At 40.1% G+C, this 22,380-nt stretch overlaps 1 protein-coding gene across 4 annotated transcripts in view; it reads right to left on the bottom strand.

The window, feature by feature from the left end:
* DNAH10 (dynein axonemal heavy chain 10) overlaps positions 1-21,966 on the bottom strand; it is a 51,871-nt gene extending 29,905 nt beyond the window's left edge. For 2 of the 4 annotated variants that reach the window (XM_032127889.1, XM_032127891.1), the window contains exons 1-34: positions 21,635-21,962; positions 21,225-21,323; positions 20,620-20,735; positions 20,012-20,195; positions 19,191-19,348; positions 18,258-18,488; positions 17,468-17,658; positions 16,808-17,006; positions 15,906-16,100; positions 15,586-15,756; positions 14,725-14,901; positions 14,195-14,368; positions 13,394-13,563; positions 12,548-12,699; positions 11,993-12,157; positions 11,330-11,537; positions 10,304-10,460; positions 8,686-9,162; positions 8,374-8,532; positions 7,912-8,037; positions 7,733-7,835; positions 7,321-7,499; positions 6,523-6,734; positions 6,074-6,230; positions 5,403-5,636; positions 5,179-5,301; positions 4,160-4,393; positions 3,434-3,657; positions 2,676-2,945; positions 2,400-2,583; positions 1,985-2,119; positions 1,431-1,583; positions 687-875; positions 438-584 (exon numbers count right to left, since the gene is read on the bottom strand). In XM_032127889.1, the coding sequence (XP_031983780.1) occupies positions 438-584; positions 687-875; positions 1,431-1,583; positions 1,985-2,119; positions 2,400-2,583; positions 2,676-2,945; positions 3,434-3,657; positions 4,160-4,393; positions 5,179-5,301; positions 5,403-5,636; positions 6,074-6,230; positions 6,523-6,734; positions 7,321-7,499; positions 7,733-7,835; positions 7,912-8,037; positions 8,374-8,532; positions 8,686-9,162; positions 10,304-10,460; positions 11,330-11,537; positions 11,993-12,157; positions 12,548-12,699; positions 13,394-13,563; positions 14,195-14,368; positions 14,725-14,901; positions 15,586-15,756; positions 15,906-16,100; positions 16,808-17,006; positions 17,468-17,658; positions 18,258-18,488; positions 19,191-19,348; positions 20,012-20,195; positions 20,620-20,735; positions 21,225-21,323; positions 21,635-21,851 (6,270 nt within the window). In that variant the 5' untranslated portion in view covers positions 21,852-21,962. Of the gene's footprint in view, positions 1-437; positions 585-686; positions 876-1,430; positions 1,584-1,984; positions 2,120-2,399; positions 2,584-2,675; positions 2,946-3,433; positions 3,658-4,159; positions 4,394-5,178; positions 5,302-5,402; positions 5,637-6,073; positions 6,231-6,522; positions 6,735-7,320; positions 7,500-7,732; positions 7,836-7,911; positions 8,038-8,373; positions 8,533-8,685; positions 9,163-10,303; positions 10,461-11,329; positions 11,538-11,992; positions 12,158-12,547; positions 12,700-13,393; positions 13,564-14,194; positions 14,369-14,724; positions 14,902-15,585; positions 15,757-15,905; positions 16,101-16,807; positions 17,007-17,467; positions 17,659-18,257; positions 18,489-19,190; positions 19,349-20,011; positions 20,196-20,619; positions 20,736-21,224; positions 21,324-21,634 lie in introns of all 4 variants that reach the window. The other 2 variants (XM_032127892.1, XM_032127890.1) reach the window with 2 other exon arrangements.
* Positions 21,967-22,380: the final 414 nt, after the last annotated feature.

The raw sequence follows: 22,380 nt of genomic DNA, 5'->3' as shown, positions 1-22,380 counted from the left end.
TCATCAGTTCCTAGTAGGAAAAACAGAGGTTATTTCATATGGATTAAGCACATCAGTAACTAAGAATAATATACTGCCTTTTTCTGCCATGTTAATCGAATGCCAAATGGCTGCAGTGTTCCACACCACAGCTTCCCTGAGCTGGAGCACTCACTGTTCAAAAATCAGTTTTTGCTAGTCATCCAGAGATATTCATCTGGCTGCTTGCATCCTGGATTTAACAAGCAGGAAAATACCTCATTTTCCATAGATTTCCCTACTTTGACTGGAGTTCTAATGGCAGAGAGCACAATGGAACTCAATAAGAACAAAGTGAAATAATAAGACAAATACCACCAATGTTCCTATTTCCAAAGCAAACTACATCAGATGGGTAAACACATCCCCTTCCTAATGAAAAAGATGATATGCCCAGGGTAACTAAGCAGCAAATCTACCTCACTGAGGTCTGCTGATCCTCTTTTCAATTCTCCAGCCATCACCAACACTGACTTAAGGGCACGCAGTCCAAAATCATAGTGATGTTGTTTAGAAAGCTGTTCCCTGGCCAGCTTGTACAGCACTGTCATCTTTTTGGCAAGGACCTGTTTGAGATTTAATTTAAACGATCACGAATGTGGACATTGCTACTGGCCATGCAAACATGGATGGGCACATGGGTATGGGTAACAACAGAATTTTCTTACCTTTGCTGTAAGGAACCCTTCAGAAAACAGCATTATTTCACAGATCTGCTGAAGATCTGGTACAATAACAACCACAGGCCTGAAGAGAGCTTTTACAGACTCAGGGAGCTCAGTCCGGCCAGCATAACCAGGATTCATTGTAATAAAAATGCCGATACGGCTATCAAGGGAAATCTCCTGTCCTTCAAACTAAAGGCATAAGAAAACATTAGAACAATGTGAATTAGGAATTTAAAAAAATAATACTATTTACTCAAAGAGAAAACCAGTAATACTGGGGTACCCACTTAGGACAAAGTGCTAAAATATTTAGTTTTAGACAGTCATCCTGATACGAAGAGTGGAATGAATGTACCTTCTTTAAGATATTTCACAAGCCTCAAATTTTCTGTCTGAGGTTTTTGAATTTCAATAAGCCTCAGTAAATAGAGCCTCACAATTCACATCAAGTCAAGTTACTCCTGTTCCTCATTACTACTAGACTATTACCCCATTAACTTGCTATTATCCTATTAAGATCACTTTTATCTCGCTTCACAAAGGAAGAAACTCACAAAGGATTAGGCAATCAGCAAGGATTTAACATATTTCAAACCAAAAGTACATGCTCAGGAGTTTGAAATGTTCAGCACAAACAAATTACAGAAGCAGCAGCCCTTTGATCTAATGATGGGGTCTAACTCTGAGTCTTGGCCTGAAAACCAAGATCAGCCTTCACAATTACTCTTCTTTTTTAATGTTTACCTGAAATCTTTTCCACCCCTTCATTAATGCGTTTCGAATCGTCTGAATCTGGGAAGAAATTACTGAAAGCACGGAAGCATCAATGCGATTGAATTCATCAAAGCATCCCCACGCTCCACACTGGGCAAGACCTGAGAAAATTTTACCCATTGCCTAAAAGGAACAACAAGAAAAATTTCTTAGCAGTGAATATATAAAACAATCAGCATCAAAAAACTTTGGAATACACTAAAATTCTTAATGCTGGATAAACTTCTGGATGTTTACCAATCAATCCATCATAGGGTCTTGCAATAATTACTTGCCAGGTACAGATTGGCTATCATAAGCTTAAACACATATCATTACAGTCATTGCTCCCCTGCTTGAAAGGGCCTGAAATTCCTTCAAGAATTTATTCAAAATTGACATTTTTTACTAAATTTAATTATCAAACAGTGTGGTATCTCTAAGGGAGATACTTATGCAGAAGTTCAGAGTATGCCCTTATCCTGGGCACTGATAAAGAGCAGAAGTTGGCATTTCATCAGAGAACACAGATCTTTAACTCTTACTTTGAAGTCCATGCCTTCTCCACAGTTTGTCACTACACACAGCAAGCCCAGTGCTTTGGCCAGATCCTTGGTTGTTTCTGTCTTCCCTGTACCTGCTGGCCCTGCTGGTGCTCCTCCCAAATACATTGATAGAGCCTTTGAAGACAGAACAAAAAGCAAAGCAAAGCTTGGATTAGATTTATATTAGATTGGTAACAAAACCACAAATGAACCCTTGGGTACAAAAGGCCTTAAACTTTATCTGTGAATGCCTTCTATACTGTCTTTGCAGCAATGAGGTTAGAAGGATATCACTACTGATTTCAAACAGCGTTCACACTGGCATCTGAGAGACAGCAGGAAGAGGAACTACAACAAGGATGTGACAGGCTGAGTATAACAGGGGCTTGTTAGCAAAATGTCCTTGAAGGCGCACCTGTGTGAGCGTGAGGTAGATGCGATCGGTGAGCGGGGTGATGACGAGGCGCCCGTTGAGCCCCATGTACTCGTAGCCGTAGGAGAAGGTGCCGCTGCACTGCCGCACCGTCAGGTCGTCCGGCTCGCGCTCCCAGTAAAACCGCAGCTGGCTCTCCCACTCGAACTCCTGAGCCTGCAGAATGCTGCGCGACAGAGCTCACGTGAGCATCGTCAGAAGGACGGCGATACAACTTACACATTTGGGAGCTGCTCAGAAGCTGGAGGTGGTGCTTACCTGTCTCTGACAAATACGTCGATGATGTCTCTGGCGTGCACATCGATGATGAGAACAGTGTTGTATTTTTTCCTGTCGTTTTTGCTCAAGGGCATTGTAATGCGGGTAACGAGGTCATCAATTTGCCTGTGCATTTTTTTAGCATAAAGTTTCATTGCCTGCTTTTCTCCCTTTTTCACTTTTCGAAAGACATCCTCTACCTCCCAAGTCCACCACACTTGATTAGCAGCAAGCACCATCATGCCTTGGAAGAGCAACATCCAATCAACTCTATGGAAAACATATATAGTGAGGGAGGCTGAGTTACTGTTTATTTTAAGTAACTGATCAGGAAAGAAAAAAAAAATACAACAACAACAAAGAAGTTCCTTCTGTTCCTGCAACAGCTACTACACAAGCCAAACTTTTCAGAGATAGACAGAATTCTATCGAAGTATGCTGTGGGATTTCAAAAGCCTAGGAAATATTCTGATAGAAAAGCTGTCTGTTCCATGTATAAAATTCCCAAGTGGAATTCATCATGAGAAAAATATACTGAACACACAACACCAAAAATAAAACTCAAGATTTAGGAAAACAGATACGAGAGATTATATGAGAGGTTAGTTAAAATAGTGCATGTGAATTTATTCATATCCCTCCACACAGAGAAGTACAGACTAAATTGTGTAGGAATTTAAAAATTATGCCTTTTCTATATCACTACAGGCTCATAGCAACATATCAGGTTGTGTTATCCTTGACACTGATTGTTTCACCTGCTTCTGTCTTCACAATATCGAAAAATGGCTTCCTTGGTGAGGCGTCTGTTGGTCCGTCTCATTTCCTCCAGCACTGCTGTCATCCAATTCTCCACTCTGCCCATGGCAGGAACAACCTGCCGGAACTCCATCACCTCCCCCTCAGCTGAGATCATGGCTGTGGCGATCTTCTCATCATTGTCACCGTCCTGGAACCTCAGCGAGGCTATATTATCAAACATCTGAAATGCAGCAACAAAGAAATTCACGGGCACTTTAGAAATAAAGCCTCCAAGATGTAAGTGCATGCAACCCCCAGCTCTTCTCCAGAGAAATGGATCTGACTCCTAAGTAATCAAATGCAAATGCCAATATATAGCCCAGCAGCACAACTGCAGAATATCAAGCAAATAATCAGGCCCAAATGACATTGATTTTTTTTTTTTCCTAGAAAATAAAGATCTAGGAAGAGCTACAATCTGTGAGGACAGTTCTTTAATAACAGATCATTCTGGTGTATCTTGAATGCTCCTCTACCATAACTGCTACCAACCAGTGTCAGAGCCAGGAGAGACTGTGCATCAGATTTGATCTGGTTATTCAGAAGCTTCTTCAAGATGCTGCCAGGATGCTCTTTGTATGCAGAAAATATTCATGCATCCCTATGAGCAGGTACAGTACAGTCTGTTGAACTTTTTAAAGCACCTAAAAGCACAAGGCACTGTGGAAAGCCAGACACCGTACCTTTATCATGTGTTCCTGGACACAGAGTGCGCTGCTGCTGCCAAGGATACTGAGCAACTCGTCATCAGATATAAAGAAAAATCTCGGGAAAGCATTTCGCTTGGAATCCAAATAGTCATTCAAGCTTTTCTGGCATTTCTCCAGCACATTGTTTATGTGACGGAAGTCTGACAGACGATTTGGGGCTTCACAGCAATTTTTTATTGTTGGGTCTTTTACAGTTTCATCCATTATCTATACAGGGAGAAAAGGAAGTTTAGAAAATGTTGTACAGCAATACGTTATATTAAATTATATTTAATTAATGACAAAGCATGCCAACAGCACAAGCAGTACAGGTCCTGATAGAAGTGAATCAAAGGTTTTTAAATGGTTTTGAAGTGGTTTTGTGGTGCTGCAGTGCTGTATGAAAACACTAAGGTAGTATGCTTATGGAGATACAACTGTAAAAGCAAGTGTAAGCCAGACAAGCCTGTATCCCCAGTCAGGCCAGCTTAAGCACATACCTGACTTTGCTCCTGTACACAATGGTACTTTAAGGAGTGATCAAACATTGTATTTAGAAATCACAGTACTCTCTCAATTTCGCAGATGGGAAACAGAAAAGTAAGCCATATTCATACCAGGAATATGTGTTCAGTATGGGAGCAGTGGCGTGAACCAGAAAAGCCTTTTTAGCATATCCATAGGTCCTCAGTCAATAGGAACACATGTAAGCTTCTTATTATCATGGTAAAGGTGAAAAGATGCAAAAAACAATAAAAGGAAAAGGAGATTCTGCCTACCCCAGGCTGCCAGCCAAGGATCTTACCTCTGCCCATCTTAGCTAAATCAGGAGAAGTCTTCTGGTTATGACAGATGTGAAGCAAAACAAAATTTCTGGGTTCCCCAATCTCATATTCAATGAATTATAGCACATCATTCTCAGTATTACACATGTCACAGAAGACCATAAGTAACTATGGAACTGGAAGCAAAATGCACTAAATAATTATGCTGATCACAAATCAGTCACTTGCCTCTTTAAACATTTTGTCTACACGATCAAATATTTTGACTTCCTCCGGAAGCTGTGATCTGATATCTCCACCAACAAAGATGCTCTCCAGGTACATCCATTTTCTCTGAACTGTTACCCAGATCTAAGAATCAAATGTTACCATCAGAGGAAACAGAAGTACAACAGAAAATCTGGATTATAAATAATAAACATTAATTATTTAGTCCAGCACTTTCCTCCTACCTCAGTTACTTCGCCAGTCAATGACAGAGTTCTTTCCCATTTTTGAGCGGACGACAGGAAAGGACCCACAAATCGACTGCCCAAAACACTCTGAAGATTGACATTGTTGTCATCAAGAATCTCTAAAATTTCCTCTACAGATCCCAGAATAAAGCCTCGTGTCTCAGTGCCTTTGGTGTACACTTGTATAGGGAATTTCATATTTTCCCACGTTTCTATTATTTCCTTCATTCCCTGCATGTGGACATAAAAAGACGCATATTTCAGTCTTCAAAAACAGGAGAACTATAATCTTAGCAAAAAAATGAAACAACTAATCCAGCAAAATTTTTGCACAGATTTTCTAACTCTGGTTTATAAAGAAGAGTCTATTTCAAAAAGCATGATAGCAAGAGAATGGATCCTTCTTCTGATCCATTTTCATAGGACAAACTTTCTTACTGTAATCATAGAGATCCAATATGCTGCTGCCAAAGCAAGTTCTGCGAGGATTCTGTGCCAGTAGGAGTCCATTAACAGAGCTATAGATCTTAGTTTTCATGAGCTACACTACGGCAGCTCCCTGAAGATAGCCAAACTTGCAGTCATGCCAATTTAAATCTCAAATAAAACTGATTGTTGTCATCCTTGTCTTTTTAGTTTTATTACGATTCTATAATTCAATATATTACCTTCTCAATGCTAAGTTCCTTAACAGCAGTTCCAACTATTTCACTGATAACATTGGTGTGTCTGTGAAGTTCCATAGCAAACATATTTTCCAAAGTGAATGTTTCTGTTTTCATTTCAAACCTTGTTCCTGTTTTCTCCATAAGGTCTTGCCAATGCCTGTTTTAAATTGACACATCAATTTAACACCATGATACAATAAAAAACCAAAACAGCTGTAACATATAATAATGAACTCATGTTTAGCACTCTGCTGTTTAAACAAGAGCTACAGTTTGAATACATAAAGTATCCCAGTCATTGCAGCCACCTTTCATGCTACTACACAAGTTCATTAGGCAGAAATAAAGTTCCAAGCTCCAGGATATGGCATGACCACAGTAACAGAAAGTTCTAACGAAACACATCAAATACTTCTACATATAGTGGACATAAATAAATCAAAACAAACCTTTCTCTTAAAGCTTCATTTTTCAAATCAAGCAACAAAGGAATGGAGTCCCGAAATGCCTTCATTTTTTTTTCCAGTTGGACACCTATTGGCATACTGCGCACTGGTCTGGGCAGCTTCCGAAGGGCTTTCAGAAATCCTTCGATTCCCTCCTGAAGAACCTTGACATTGAGGTTTATCCAGAGTGTCTGAGACCATTCCTCTTTAGCTGCCTGGAAACGAGGACATTAAGAAGGGGGGGAAAAAAAAAAAAAATCATACTCCTTTTAGTTTTGACCCCCAAAATGTAATTGTGTTACATTTTACAAACACTGGGAGAGACAAGTTCATGTCCAAGACCCATTCATAGCCAAACACAACCAGTTGTAGAAGAAGTAGTAAAAAAGGAATACGAAGAACAGGACCATACTTTACAGAGCATTTAAATTTTGGAAAAATAAAACTTCTTAAAAAGTAGTTAAAGCCCAAGATACCCATTGTCACCTGTACACATCCTATATCCAAAAGTAGTTTCACTGAACTGATGAGGAACCGTGTGCAGTAAAATGCCGTCCAACAATTATTAGAGGCTGGGAGAAGTCTGTTCCTATCTGATGTGTTCAGTCCACCATCGAGACACTGATAGTGCTGTACTAATATTAAAACCATTTCACAGTGATAACCAATCCCAGGGCATAGCTAATTTCATGCAACGGCTTCAAAAAGAGTTGACAGTAACCAGGGAGTTACTACTTCTTCTGTCCCCCACCTTTGTGCATGAACACGTGTGTGTCCCTGCAGACTTGGTGTGATACTCACTTTTTGCTGTGCATAAATGTCATAGACCTGCTTCAGAGCTTTTGCATCCTTCTGTGCTTTTATTAAGTTTGGGTACATTGTTGCTGGCAAGTCTAAAAGTTTCTCAGCACTAGCCAGTTCCCGCTGCCTTTTTTCCAGTCTCTCTAATTCTTTTTCAAACATAGCCATGAGTTCTAGTCCTGGGAAAGGAGAGGAATTTTTCCAGATAAATAATCCCAGGGTTCATGGGAAATAAATAAGACAGAATTTACATATGGTCTGTAGATGTTCTAGTACTAAAGATGTTCACATTCCAGGCTGATGAGTTTGTATGTTAATAACGAAAGCACAGTTTTCTTGTTTTACATAAAATTTGAATTGTCCAAAGACTAGTATTCTCAAAGCATCACTTCACACACATTAATCCATTTACCTTTATCAAGATCATCCCCAACAACACCAGGCCCCTCAGTCAGGAGTTTCTGAAAAAACTCTTCCGTCTCTTTGCTGTAGTCCTCAATTTGTTGTTTTGTCACCTAAAGAGAACAGCGTTCGTTTAAATAGTTTTCCTTTCCATTTCTAATTGTTTTCCATACTAATTACAAATATTACCTTTGTGAATGTTTCTTTTACACCTCCTTCACAATCTAGGTTGCGACTGACTTCTGCTGCTTCCATTAAGAGAGTCTCCCATGCTTCCCTAAGATTGTCAGACTTCTCTTGCTCTTCTTCAGCTACCTAAACAAAACAAGTAGCACCTCTCACAACACATAAGTAGGCACACACTTTCACAAGAAAGTGAGGAATATGTGCTCACATTACAAACATGCAAAACACAAAATCAATACTGAGGCCACCTCAATCAGATTTAAACACATGCCATACGTCCATTTTCAAGTGGACATACTGATTTGAGAGGGGAGTCTGGACTACACAGTCTCCAGACATCCCTTCAAACCTCAACAATGCTGTAATTCTGTAGCACTTTTTAAAAGGAAAACATTTCTTCATTCACATGAGATGCATTTGTGCCCCTAGCTCAGATCTGAAAGGTTTGATGAGACATGCACTTACTGGAATATTGTACAAAGCAAGAGTTCTGTATCTCTCCCCAATGTCCAAATATCTCAGTTCCACCTCGAGGGACACACCTTTGATCACCCCAAATGTGCTAAGGATGACTCTGAGATCGTCCAGGGTTTCAGGAGGTCTATTCACATTCTCTGATAATCTCTGTAAAAAGTAAAGATCATCTCCAGAATCAACACTGACAAAGCAGTTGTTAGAATTTTAACGAGTCAAACACAAAACACAAGCAGCAAATAACATGCCAGATTGATTTTTAGTCTACGTGAAAAAGATAACAAAAAAACAGAGAACACCTACCTGAATCTCATCTTGAAGCCTGAAGAGCTCCTCTCTTGCTAACTCATTAAGCAATTTCCCAAGTGACATCACCCAGCTTTTAGCATTCTCCTGCACTATAGAGGCTAAAGGAGCCAGCTGAAGCCTGATAAACTGTTCATCTTTAATCAAGGTCCGCTGACTCACTTCCCGAGCTACCTTCATGTAGAACTGCAAGTGCTCATCAAAGATAACACAAGCAGGGTTTTCTGCAGCTAAACGGTCCAGGACTGCGCCTTTGTCCGATTTCCACACCAGGTCATACCCCTTCCATTCATTCAAACACTTGTTGAGAGAAGCCAGGAGTTTATGGACATTCCCAGTGATGAGAACAGCCTGTTCAATTATCAGAGGGCTCTGGGAGACATCACTGTAAAAGCTGAAAGTGACAACTTCATCCGCCTTGACGTGCTGAGGAGGGCATTCAATACATGTACCGTGCATCCATCGTACAAAATGCTGGAGTTTTAAAGACAGGGTTGGAAAACAGTTATCTTGTTGAGGCATTTTAGCTAAATCATTCATAGAATCATTAAGGTTGAAAAGCCCTCTAAGATCACTGAATCCAAGCAGTCCAGGACTGTCAAGCCATCCACTAAATCATACGTGTCCCCAAGTGCCACACCTACACACCCTCCAAAAATGGTGACTCCACCACTTCCCTGAGCAGCCTGTTCCAATGCTTGATAACCCTTTCAGTGAAGGAATTCACCATTATTTAGGACATAATGTAGGAAGTGGTGTGAATGATTTCTCAAATCAATTGCTTTTCTGACAGCAAAAAAGAGACCACACTTTCCCATCACCTTGAGAAAATTTCATCCTAACAAAACTTTGCCATGCATTACTCAATCTGCTTCTAAAATCTCTGCTGAGCAACAATATAGCATGACACAGAGAAAAAGGAATTGGCTCAAACAGTCTGCATGCAGCAGTGGAGCAGAACAGCAAATCTGAGCACAAAAAGCACACAAACTAAATTTATTCATTTCAGGCGACATCTGGGATCGTTTGTCCATCAGCGCAGGGCAGGAACATTGTCACATTATTTGGCTTCTTTTCAGGAAAGCAGTTCAATGTGAAACTCTGCAGGAAAATATTGCTACATCACTGTCAGTAAGTTAGATACTTCATCTAGATATTTGCTGTCCTAGATGCCTTTCTCCAACCTTTTCTGAACTGTCTTTTCTGCTGCTTTTAAGAAGAAATGTAATGTAGAGGAGGCCATTCACATTCCTTATTCCATCTGCTTATTTATACATCAGAAAGCAACATCTGCAGTGCAATCTGAAAAGTACTTCCTTCTGATGTATGATGATTTATGGAACCAAATCATGTCCTTACACTGGTAACACTACTAAAAAGTAATCAACAATTTTACCTGAGTAAAAAGTGCATGTACTTTTTTCCTGTGATCATCAGATTGTAAAATTAGGACAGTATGTAAAATTAGAACAATGTACTAGATATTTTGATTTCAAGATAAAGCAATATGAATCTCCCCTTTGACATTTATGCTTACCCAAACATAAAAAAGATTAGCTCATTATAAGCACAAGCAAACTCTGGCAACAAAAAAGAAATCTTTATCAAAAATCACCTTAGTGACCTCAACACAGTGTTGGATAGCTTGCACAGTCATTTTTTCAATCTCACTGGCATTAGGTTGCAGGGTTACCTCAGGAACAGATATAACAGCTTCTATTTGTAACAGTGGCACATTTGCAAGAACGGTTGCATTAAACGCCTGTAAATTCCTGAGAAAGGAAAAAAATAGTGTCAAAGATAGAAATAATCAGGTGCTGCCCCCAGGGAAATGCCCAAGAGAGGCTGCAATTTTCAGGTGTGAGCTTAGATCTGTAACCTGATTTCAGCTGGAAACACTGACGTGCCTGGGAACAAAACTGTCCTGCTAAACTGATTTAATGCAAAAGCTTGACTTGCTAAAAGAAGCTGTTGGAATGAACGAATGGAGATGTTTTGGTGCAAAAGGATCCTCAGACCATGGTCAACTCCACTGCAAGAGCCCAGACAAGAAAGCACAGCAAAATCAGCTGAGCATGGATCAAATTACAAAACATGGAGCATGGGGAGATGAGATGGATGGGAAGCTTAAACAGATATTACAGCAGAGCTGCAAAGCTCAATTGCAATAATACCTTGCTTGTAGCAGAAGCCTTCTTACTATCTTGCTACAGGATTGGCCTCAGCCAGTGCAGAACAAGCAAAACCTTTGTTCTTGGACTCGTGTGCCCTGCAGTACAGGGAGTGACACTGACACCAGGAACTGACACCAAGTTCTCAAAATCATGTTCTTTAGGGAAACAAAACTTTGATTTTAGAGATAAACCAGGGAAGTGCAACTACACACATTGCAAAAAATGTGCCTTATTTCTCTCTTCTGCCAACAACATGCCAATACACATTTTCTCAGAATTTGGGTTTCCTCTGTACCTTGTTATCAGTTCTCCATTCTTCACAGGAAAAAAACCAGTAGAAATACAAATCTGCCACAAACTGTAAGTCACTGATGGGTTCAAACAGAATGTCAGTACACATACTCATCAACAGATCCAGGAGAACTTGAAGATGACTGGAAACCCATTAAAGCAAATAATTGACTTACTTCACAATTAACTGTGTCAACACCTGATAAATCCTATGTTCCCAGTATGCATAATAGGAAGCTAATTTTGGAGATTTGCCACTGTTTGTATTGGCAACTCGTCCTTCTACTTCTATTAGCAGTTGTGGAATTGCAGAATACTTTCTAACCATGTGTTCCACATCTTTTACTTGTTCACATTTAACATAGTCAAAAAATTCTTTTGCTCCTGCAACAGATACAAAAAAATAGCATTATTAACTGCAAAAGATCTAGCAGTTTTATACGCTGCAATATTTACCTGGACTTTATTTGCAAACATGAAATTGATCTCATATAATGATAAAAATATCTTCACTTATTAATGAATTAATATTTCAGCCCTCTGAAATATGGATTTTATGTGGATTCAATTATTTAATAGCGACCTTTTTACAACTATGAAGTGTTGAAAGAAATTTGATCCATCAGCCACTCAAGCAACAGAGAGATCTGGCAGACAACCAGCTCACTGCCATTTCCATCTGAGGAAACCAGTTCCATCCTCTGTTATGCCCTGAATTACTACTATAACCAGTTTTGGTAACAATTAAAAGGGTTCATCTTAGCAACTAAAACACCAAAGTGGGAGATAAAGAAAAATAAAACACCATAGAGCTTGGAAATGAAAATATAAAGACTTACCAGGAAGTTTGTCACCATTTTTTGAACATGGAAACTTAAAGAGATTTGTTGATTCTATGGACCGAAGTTTGCTGCTTATGTCTTTAGAAATATTATGGATCTGAAGGACGAGTAACTCAAACTTCCCAATGGTTTGTGTACACTGGACAATAAATTCACCAATACCTTGAAATAAATCACAATCATTTGGGTTTTTTCTCTTTTAACAAGTATTTCACCAATGCATCAAAATTGCCACAACCAGATGTGTTTTATCTCTAAGAATGAACCACGGTTCTGCAGAATCATAGATGAGATGTTTTCTCAGCTAATCCTTCATCTCTTGCTCCCTTACAGCTCTTAGCTAAAGGTTTCTAACCACCTCCAGTGTTTTAAATATAATAAAAACACAAGAAATACCCTCCTGGATCAGAGTTTGTCTAACCTGCCACTCTGCCCCTGTGGCAATAGGATGTATCATATGTTCTGCAATCATAAAAAATAGACTGCAGAACTGAGGAGACTTTAAACTAAAAATAAATGTCTAAGGCCATTTAAAAATAGTATCTCCATTACCTACAGACTTCCACGTGAGTCTTTTGTGTCCTGCTTTCAATATTTTCCAGAGTTCTTGGACATAGTCATCAAGAAGTTTGGTTTCTGCTTCATTCATCATATCCATTAATTTGTGATAGCGATCCAGCATAGCTTTCAGTTTACTTGTGTACCTAAAGAATGTAAGAAACACGAAACAACAAAACACAAAAATTACTATTTTCTTGAAAAACAGCCCTGAACTCCACCAAAGAGCAGAGAACTTACATCATTCTATTCAAATTTCCATATAAAGCAAAATTTGCAGAACTAACCAGTGAATATGTATTGATTAAAACTCATTTCCCACTGAAAACAGAAGAAAAGTTACATATGGCTCCAACAGTAGTTGGATAAACCTCTCCTGCGCCAGCTCAGAAAGCCCCAGTTTGAAGCACATAAGTGAACTGAACAGGTGAACTTTAAAATCCAGTTAGAGACTTACTGGCACATCTGTGTGCTAAATGTCTGTGATAATTTGGACACAACTGACTTATTCAAGGCTGTACAGGAAGAAAGCAGTAGTGAGTTTAAATGAGCTGAAATCTAAATGGCAGTAACAATTCATTGCAAATTATTTTCCTTGTTTTCTCTCAGATTTGGATGAGTTGTTAATTTGTATAACAGTCCTGCAGCATAAAGGATGAAAAGAGTGCCAGAGAAAAGCATATCAGTGCAACTTGACCGTTAGTAATCGTACCCTTTAAAAAAAAAGTCACTAAGGACTCTCATATTTCCAAAATTTGATGACTCAGGCCCCTTTCGAGTTTGGAGTGAAATCGCTTGCCATAAGCCTGTATGTGAGCAGATACTCTGTTTCAGCCTTACCAAAGGTATTTGTCTTCCTGTAATGCCACATATCTTGCTATTTCTGGGACTGGAAGCCCAAGTTGTTCCATGTACTTTGTTTCAATGATAATCTCTTGGATTTCAGGAGAAAAATTCAGAGTGAAGCAGACGCTCTTCTTAGTGGTGACAGGCTCCTCTGCTGGAGACCTCTACAACACAACAAAGAGCAGCAGAAAGGAGAGGAGCTCCAAACTGTTACACTACAAGGGAAAGGTGAGCTTTTGGAGACATTTGATATGGCAGCAGATAAAAATCAGAATGACTGACATTCAGAGCTTGTGGAAATGCCTTTAAAATCTGACAGCAGCGTCAGCATTCTAGGATCAGAAATTACACAGAACTCCCTTTTCCAGTTGTTGATTACAAGAAACAAACCAAATCATCTCTGTTTACACACTGCTGCAACCAGTTACAACAGAAATCACAGGGGAAATTCCGAGTCAGACAAAAGTTTAGTAGGAAGAGGATTCTGTAAGATCTCTGCTGGAAACCTGCCTCTATCTAACTTCAGTCCCACATATTGTAGCAATGTCCCAAAAGTGTTGTACCAAAACCTAAAAATTAACAGGAACTATAGCTCAGAACAAGACACATAGAAACAACATTCAACGATTTGCCAAGTGATTCAGGAACTATGTCTTATAAAGGACCACAAACAATTCTGAGCTCAGACCTTTTTCTAGATCTGTGTTTAAAATATTACTCTCAGAAGATTCTCGCTGACCATCATGTAGGTTTCAGTCCTCCCCCTCAGAGAAGCCTGGTACACCATCTTCTCACCTGCTCAGAAGTCTCTGGATTAACACGTGTTGCAGCCCCATCAGTGACAACAGTCAGTAGAGTATCTTTCAGTAACAATGGAAGCATGTGTTCTGTCCTCTCTCTCCACTGACGGTATTTTTGATCTTCATACTCTTTCATTTTCTTGGCCACTTGGAGATATTTGTGTTTCACCTAGAAAGGACAAGTCTGTAGAACTCATTTTAAAGACCACGAGAAATGTTCAACTAACCTGTCCTAATATGGTATCTCAACATGGTTTCTGTTTTTTATTAGATAAGAGAACAAGTAATGAAAGCCTTGTCATTAATGCAGGCACTGGAGAATTTGGGCTCTTGGATTATGTAATTGATTTCATCACTGTCTCCCTGGGAAACAGTGGGAAGGTTCCAATCCAGTTTTCACATCTAACATGGCTTGCTGTGCACAAAGACTTGGGACATCCCCTCACATTAGAGCACTTTCACATCATTAGAAGTGCGTAACAAAAGTATTTCTTCCTTCATCAAGTACCAAAAGAACCAACATACTTCCTTTCCACGTTCAGTAGCAAGCAACTCCTCTACTTCTTGGAATCGAACAATGGTGTGCTGGATCCGACGGAAAAGGGATCGGGACCAGGCTATTGCCCCAGCCACTGGAGGATGGTTCTTGTACAGAGGCGGATCCTTGAGGTTCTGAACAAAGATTTGCTTAACAATTTCAACCTAGAAGAGAATAAAATATTACAAAGAATCATTTTCCCACTGCTTGTCCATGATCACTGTCTGAGACACAGCACAAGCTCTGAAGCTAATTCCAGTGGCAGTATAAAAATAATTCTTTTGTCTACCTTTCTCTATCTTATGGAGCTGCCATTATGGCAGCATTTTCTGTAAGATTACATTTTATTGTTAAGTTCAATGTTCTTTGAAATATCAAGAAAAAAGCTGACATGAAAAGCTTTCCGACATACAGGCTTCTTCTATATGTCAGAATTATTTCTGCCTTCCAAAGTTGATCTCTGACACATTTTGGTCATACCATGAACTTGTCCACTACAAGAAAGCTGTAGGATATAAAAGATCCATTTTCTCAGGAAGGTCTCCTGTTGAGCTGCTGGTTACAAGGTGCAGGAATAGCCACAAGCCTTGCTGCATTCAGAGCACCTTCCACTTCCCACACAGTGTCTCACGTATACAGATGTGCACAACCATTTCAGCAAATTAACCAGACTATTTCTCCAATTGGCTCCAAAAAGAAGAGAGCAATTATCATATTTATTTATAAAAGTTTTCAGTCTTTTAGATAGTAAATGACACCACACAGGTATTTAGACATATACAGATTTATGATTTTCATCAGGTAAAAAACTTCATGCACTAAATAAAAAAATCCCTAAACTGAATTACCTCTTTACAATATTTTTCCAAAACATCACTGAACTTCTTCATGAGCTGCTTACGAATAGTTTCACGAATCTGGATTTGTTTGTACTTTAACAGCATGTCAAAAGCAGTTTCTGCTGATCGAAGGGTCTTAAAAGATTCATCAATAAATCTTTTCATCTTTTCTTCAATATCCTAAACAAAGGAAGAAAGCAAAGAAACCCTGTCACTTAGAAAGTCATCCTACAATACCAAGAAAGGGTGGCAGAATGAAAATACTTTTTAATAATAGTAGTCGAGCTTATTTTTACCATTTTTTGGGAATCACAGTATATGGTACTTACTGTAAGGTCTTCTCTAAATTCTTCCATAACTAATTCCCAGTCATGTGCACTTTCCATGCTGAAAGGGTCAAATGTCAGGTCTTCCATAGGACTAATTATTATATTTACTTCTCTCCATAGTTTATCAACACCCTTTGGATTTTCTGTCACAGTTGTCAGTTCAGGAATAAATATATTGTAAAGCTCTTCAGTGACCTATTAATTCAGAAGATCATACCATAAAGCTTTCTTTTTAGTATTTTTTCTGCCACTTAACACATTATTGTTAAATTTTTTCTTTAAAAAATATCAACCACTCAGAGAATGATCAGTTTGTGCTGTGATTTAAATTTCAAATATTTTAATACAAGACACTGAAAAAAAACACAGCAATCTACAGGCCCAGCACTTCAGTTTTTTAACAGATAATACTCAGTTATTAGTCCTTTTCACTCCAATTTTCACACAGTTTGTACATACAGTTTATTGATGGACCATATTGCTAATTGCCCTGGCTTAAATTAGCCTAAGCACAGCATCTCTTCATTCATATGTTATTCTGCAATTAATACACAGATTCACAGATGGCCAAATTTTGTATTTTAGTATACATAAATGGTATTTTATCTAACTCATCTCATTAAGCTGGCAACTCATGAAAATCACAAATGTGTGAAACAGTTGCTGCAAGTCTCTGTGTTCATACCATGAACATAGTAGCACCTTTCCCCAGCCAGTACCTGCAGAAGAGTTATTCCATCTCCAGCATTAAACAGAGGTTTGCTGGAATCAGAGGCACCACTCAGGTCTTAAGCACAAAACTAAAAGCTGTTAACAAGTCAACATCTACAACACAAAAGACTCTCCTCTACAGAAGAAGACAGTGATTACACAATCTCTTTATTTATTGTCTATATTAGTACCTGAAAAACATCATGCAGCTCTTGACATATTGAAGCCATATAATCAGTTTTCTCAAATAAACGTTTCACATCAAATTTCCAGTATCTCTCACTTCCTGATTCTTCAACTTGGATACAAGTAGTAAAATAACATTTCTTCCATTGTTCAAGAGTGGTTTTGGCTTCTGTTACTTTAATTTTTGCAGCAGCTATATCTTCTCTATTAATCAAATCAACACAATTAAGATATTATAGATAGAAATACTATAGATAAAAAAATTGTATCTCAACTGGAATAATATACCCTGGTTAAGCAGCTTTTAATTATCCAAGATCTAAGGAAAAATTATAAGTTATTTTCAATGTGATTTTGAGAGGAGATATTATTTCATGACTGATTTTGATTATATTTATGCCACTTTTTTACCACTGTATTTCTATTTGTTTTATTGTTTTATGTCCTTTCAAGACAAGAGGACAAGCACCTATTTCTTCAGGGCTGATTTAGTAATTTATGACAATTACAAAATAAATTGACTTTTAATTGACCTTCTAATACAACTTCAGACGGTTGAAAAATGCTGACACCTATTTGGTGGCAGTATTACCTACTGCACTTCGTGTAAGACAAGGAAAGCTTTTAATAAATACAGCCCAGTTAAAGAGGAATCCAGCACTTACCTAAACAGCGTTTGCAGATCCACAGCTTTGCGCACCCTCGCGGAAATCTCCCATGAAATCCGTTCCAGGAGGGGCACCATGCGCTCATCCTTGTTGTAGTGCCGAGACATGATCCACACCATTCTCAGGGCATTCAGCAGGGAAGGGATTGTATTCGAGGTAACATCAGCCAGAGTGCCAGTTGATAAATTCTATGAAATGAATATTGTGGATGTCATGAAAACAATACAAATTCACATTCGATAAACTAATATTTATTCTGTAGATTCCCCAGGTTAAGAAAGTCTGTGACATTATTAAACAAATAACCTGGACAAGGAGACATCCTGGTGCCTAAATAACACAGGTGGTTAACAATGTGCAAATCTGCATCTTTTGCTCCAAATGATTTTAGGTCCTGATTTTAAATTTTGGCTCAACTCTTAGTTTGGATGATCTTTAATACAATTTAAACTTTGAAACATCAGCTGTAATTTGTGGTTGAAACCACCCAAAAAAATGGAGTAGAGAAATGTTTTGTTTTCCCCAGATCAGCTATGCCATCAAATTCTCCCAAGGTCGGACTACAAACCAAGTGCTCACAGCTCTGGGCTTTCAAACATTAGAACCACTGTATTCAAACAAAATAAGCAACTCTTCTTTAAAATTAAATATAATTTGTTAATCTAGAGTGTATCTTTATTGCTGACAAAAAGTGAAAAAATAAACAAGAGGTGATTACATCAACAGAGAAACCAAACTCAAGTAACTAGAGTTCAAACTTCTACAAAATTTTCTCAAGGACAGGTACCTTCAAATGGCGTTCGAGAGTTGAAAGAAACTTAACATTATCTTGAGCTTCCATGTGATGTTTTTTGAGGTCACTCAAGACTATCTGTAAATCTTCAGTAAACTCAGATTCAGCTTCCTGTAATATTTCCAAGACTTTTTGCACCTCTGGAAGCTTTATCTGTTCAGTAAGAGCACTTAAAGTAGCATGCTTTTCACGCCAGAGGTCAATCTCTGCAAGTGGACTGTTACCCTACAGGTAATGTGGAATCAAATAAAAAAATCTAAATTACCAGTAGGAAAGAGTGAAAATTTATAGCCAGGATTATATTTGTTCCTTCTTTTCAATACACTTTATGCTGAAAGAAACTTGACATGATTCAACTGTGCAAAAAGCCAGACAAAAGAAGATCCTTGAAATAAAGACTTTTACACTCACTGAAGGGAGCTGCTCATGGGGAGTATATCCCTGAGCTTATGGCTCTTGCACAGGTGGCTTTACAGGCGTAAAATCCTTCAGTATGTTTAATGGTATTAGTTATATATGTGTTTTGTTTGAAAAACCAAAACCTGAAAATAAGAATTTTTTCTTTTGTTTGAGATCACTTTTTTGCAAAAAAGCAAAAAATATAGCTGTCTATTTTACAAAAAAATTAATCACTGCAGCTTTTAGTACTTCATGGCTCTTTAGAAGAGTGCAGATAACAAAAGTCCCTTAGTTTTCCACAATTATGCTGTGTAGCTAAGATCTGCAGCTAATTACTTCATATTTTGTTTATATTCTACTTCCCAGAGACACACAGGTCCTCACTACTTTTGTTCTACTTTTCAAGAACTAGTGAATGGCTTTCCAACAACCAAATATGAAGAGAAATTGAAAATGAACACAGTTCTTGTGGGAAATTAAGCAAAGTCTCCAGGAATAAAAGCATCTTGCTGTTATAAGCAACATTACCTGGGGAACCTTTTTCAGTTGTTCCTGTAGAACTCTGGATATTAACTTCTGCCAGCTCACTGCACAGCTTTTCAGAGACTGAACCACTTCTGGAACTGTGGCGAGAACAGTCATTTCTCCATCTAGATTTATAGTTGGCATCTCCAGTTTAAGACCTCCTATTGGAAGAAAATGCAAGGGAATGAACTCTCTTGTTCTGGCAACATTGGTAACGTGGCACCACTGGAATGGCTTTTGCCTTCCCTCTTGTTGGCACCTGCTCTGCCTTTCTGAAAATAGGGCAAAATAGATTCAGTTTTTTGACAGTTAACACAGTGCAAACAAATATATATTCCTAGAATACAGGAAAACTCTCAGCTTTCAAGTCTTAACCCACTCCCTAACTATTAAAAATTAGGAACAGGGTTTTACTGAATATTATCAATCTGCCTATTGTAGGCCACTACGCTCTCCTTCATGGCATGACAGCAGTCCCTGGTAGGGAAGAGACAAACAATAGGTGAAAGTCTGGTTTGACCTACACATTCCATACCCTGCTATGGGCTGTGTCCCCTGAAGTGGTATGTCTACCCCCTCTCCTACTCTTACTCCAAACTGTTTGAAAGACTTACCACTGATTTCATCCATTTCTCCATGCTGCCTGCTATGCTTCAGGGTGGGAAAAGCACTACTGGTATCAGCAAAGAGCAGCTTTAATCAAATCTAGAGCTTCCCCAGAAACTGTATTTGTTATTCTTCATAAAGCCACTCTCAGGTGAACCTCGTTCTACTGCCATGTGCACTAATCACCAGGGCTGGCAGAGGCAAAACATTCACTTCACCTGGTATAACCAGCTGAGTTTCATTCCTCATTAGAGCACTAGAGTCTGCCACAGACTGTCCTTCCTTTTCTTCAGATTCAGTCTTAGACAAATTCCTTTCTTCAGAATCTGTGTTTTCACTGTCTGAATCAGAGGAAGTTTTCTCAGTCTGCTGCTGACCATAGGAAAGAGCTGGTGAAAACTCCTAGGATTCAAACAGGTGCCATAGATTAGATGGCTCATATTAAAAAAAAGTCAGCTTACTAGCAATTCACTTAACCATTAGATATTGTTCTCAAATTTAATTTAAGTGTGTCTCCTTCCATTTCACCTCCTTAGCATCATTCCCTCTGCCTCAGGTTCTGCAGGGGAATAGCTCCAGCATGTCTTTATGAAAGTCTGTGAGCACAGAAGTAAAGGTGTCTGGTGTCACAGTCTTAAATGATTCTCACAGAGAGAAAAGAAAAGGGGAAACAAAATATCAAATAAGGATTAACAAAAACTTCATTCATATGAAGGTCACTTACTAAATATTAATCTTTCTTACGCATAGCCCATATAATACTAAATGGGCAAATCATTCCTAGAAACACTCAAGACTCCATATATAAAAGCTGTCACTCATTTACCTGTGAGATGGCATTCTTTAGCATCAAGAGAGTATCATCAGTCAGCATACCAGACTTTATCACTTGAGGAAGAATCTCATGAGCTTCAGTCAGGTCATTAGGTACAGCAACTCTTTCTAAACAGTATACAAATAGTATAAATCTAATTAATTGATACAGGAAGTATAAATCATGAAGTCCTCTTCATAATAAGTTAAAACTCCAATAAAACACTACTAGGTTTGGTGCAAGTCATGCTCAAAACTCGTGCTGGTTTTAATAGTGCAGATACTTTTTTCAGAAAGGTCAGAAAAATACTTCCATGTCATCATCTGGTTCTAAGTCTTTACAACCCAGCCTGATAGTTAGAAAATGGTTTTCTGTTCAAAAGAACAGTGGCCTTGATTTGAAGTCTTATTCTACAGACAGATGAGGAAAATCTTGCACAGAAATACTGTCAAGTGACAAAACATCCCTGATCCCTGGCTTTGAGTGTTTTCCTACCCAGTTAAATAAGTTGGATGTGCACTATCCCGAATCCCAGTCTCTATCATATCTTCACAATGAGAAGTGCTGTTTAATGCAAAACTGAAAACGCTGAGGCTGCAGTTCTTCAGGGCACATACCTTTGGTGTCTCTCAGAAAATACACAGTAAAATTTGACACAAATTCTTCAGGAATTTCATTAAAAGCCACAAAGAAACGCTCATTCGTGCCACCTGCATCTGCACAAATGCAAAATGGGAGGAAAGCCTGATATAACACTCTGCAGAGGGATGATGCAAATCCCACCAAGGCACAAACAGAGGGAACAAAATTCTAGAAAAGGGTGGGATAGAAGGGGTTCAGGAGGACACATACCAAGGGATGGAGAGGCAGGAAAAGGGGTAAAGACACAGCAGTCATGGGGCTACGAGTCAGCAGATGGGACAAAGAGGGGTTTGAGGGAGGGGGAAACAGGGAGTTGGGACCAGGCGGTGCCCAGGGAGAGCTCAGCGGGTCAGGGCAGCGGCACCCTCTCCCACCCACTCCTCACCGTCCCGGCCGGGCCGCTCGGCCCGCAGCAGCAGCAGCGCCGAGCCCGCCCCGCTCGTATCCTCGCCGCCCTCAGCGCCAAGGCCGAAGAAGCGCAGCACCAGCCGCGCTTCCTCGCCGCGGCTCAGCAGCTCCTCGAAAGACGCCGGGTCGCTCAGACCCAGCAGGGCGAGCGCTCGGTCCCGCAGCCACTGCACCCGCACGTCGTCCAGGCTCATGGCGGCAACCGGCCCGACGCCTCCCGGTGGCCACGGCAACGGTGCGGGGAGGAGCGACGGCTGCTGCCCGCCTTGCGCCCGCTTCGGGAAGCTCCGCGCCCGCCTCAGGAGGCGCCTCGAGCTGCCGTGTTCCCGTACAGAGCCCGCCCCTCACGGCCGCTCCTTCCTCTCGGCAGCGGCCGCCCGTGCCCCTCAACACCGGCCGGCTGTCACGGCGACTCGTTCCCCTCAGTGCCAGTCGCCCCTCACGAGCCCTGGTTCCCCTCAGCACGGGCCGCCCCTCACGAGCGTTGATGCCCGCGGCACCGGCCGCCCCTCAGAGCCGCTCGTTCCCCTCAGCGCCCGCCGCCCCCCACGGCCGCTCGTTCCCCTCAGAGCCGCTCGTTCCCCTCAGCGCCCGCCGCCCCCCACGGCCGCTCGTTCCCCTCAGCGCCGCTCGTTCCTCTCAGCGCCCGCCGCCCCTCAGAGCCGCTCGTTCCCCTCAGAGCCGCTCGTTCCCCTCAGCGCCGCCTGGGGCAGGGAAAGGGCT

This window comes from Corvus moneduloides, chromosome 18, assembly GCF_009650955.1.
Source record: "Corvus moneduloides isolate bCorMon1 chromosome 18, bCorMon1.pri, whole genome shotgun sequence".
Lineage (NCBI taxonomy): Eukaryota > Metazoa > Chordata > Aves > Passeriformes > Corvidae > Corvus > Corvus moneduloides.
The sequence above is the reverse complement of the archived record's forward strand: the minus strand, read 5'-3'. Positions and strand labels throughout refer to the sequence as shown.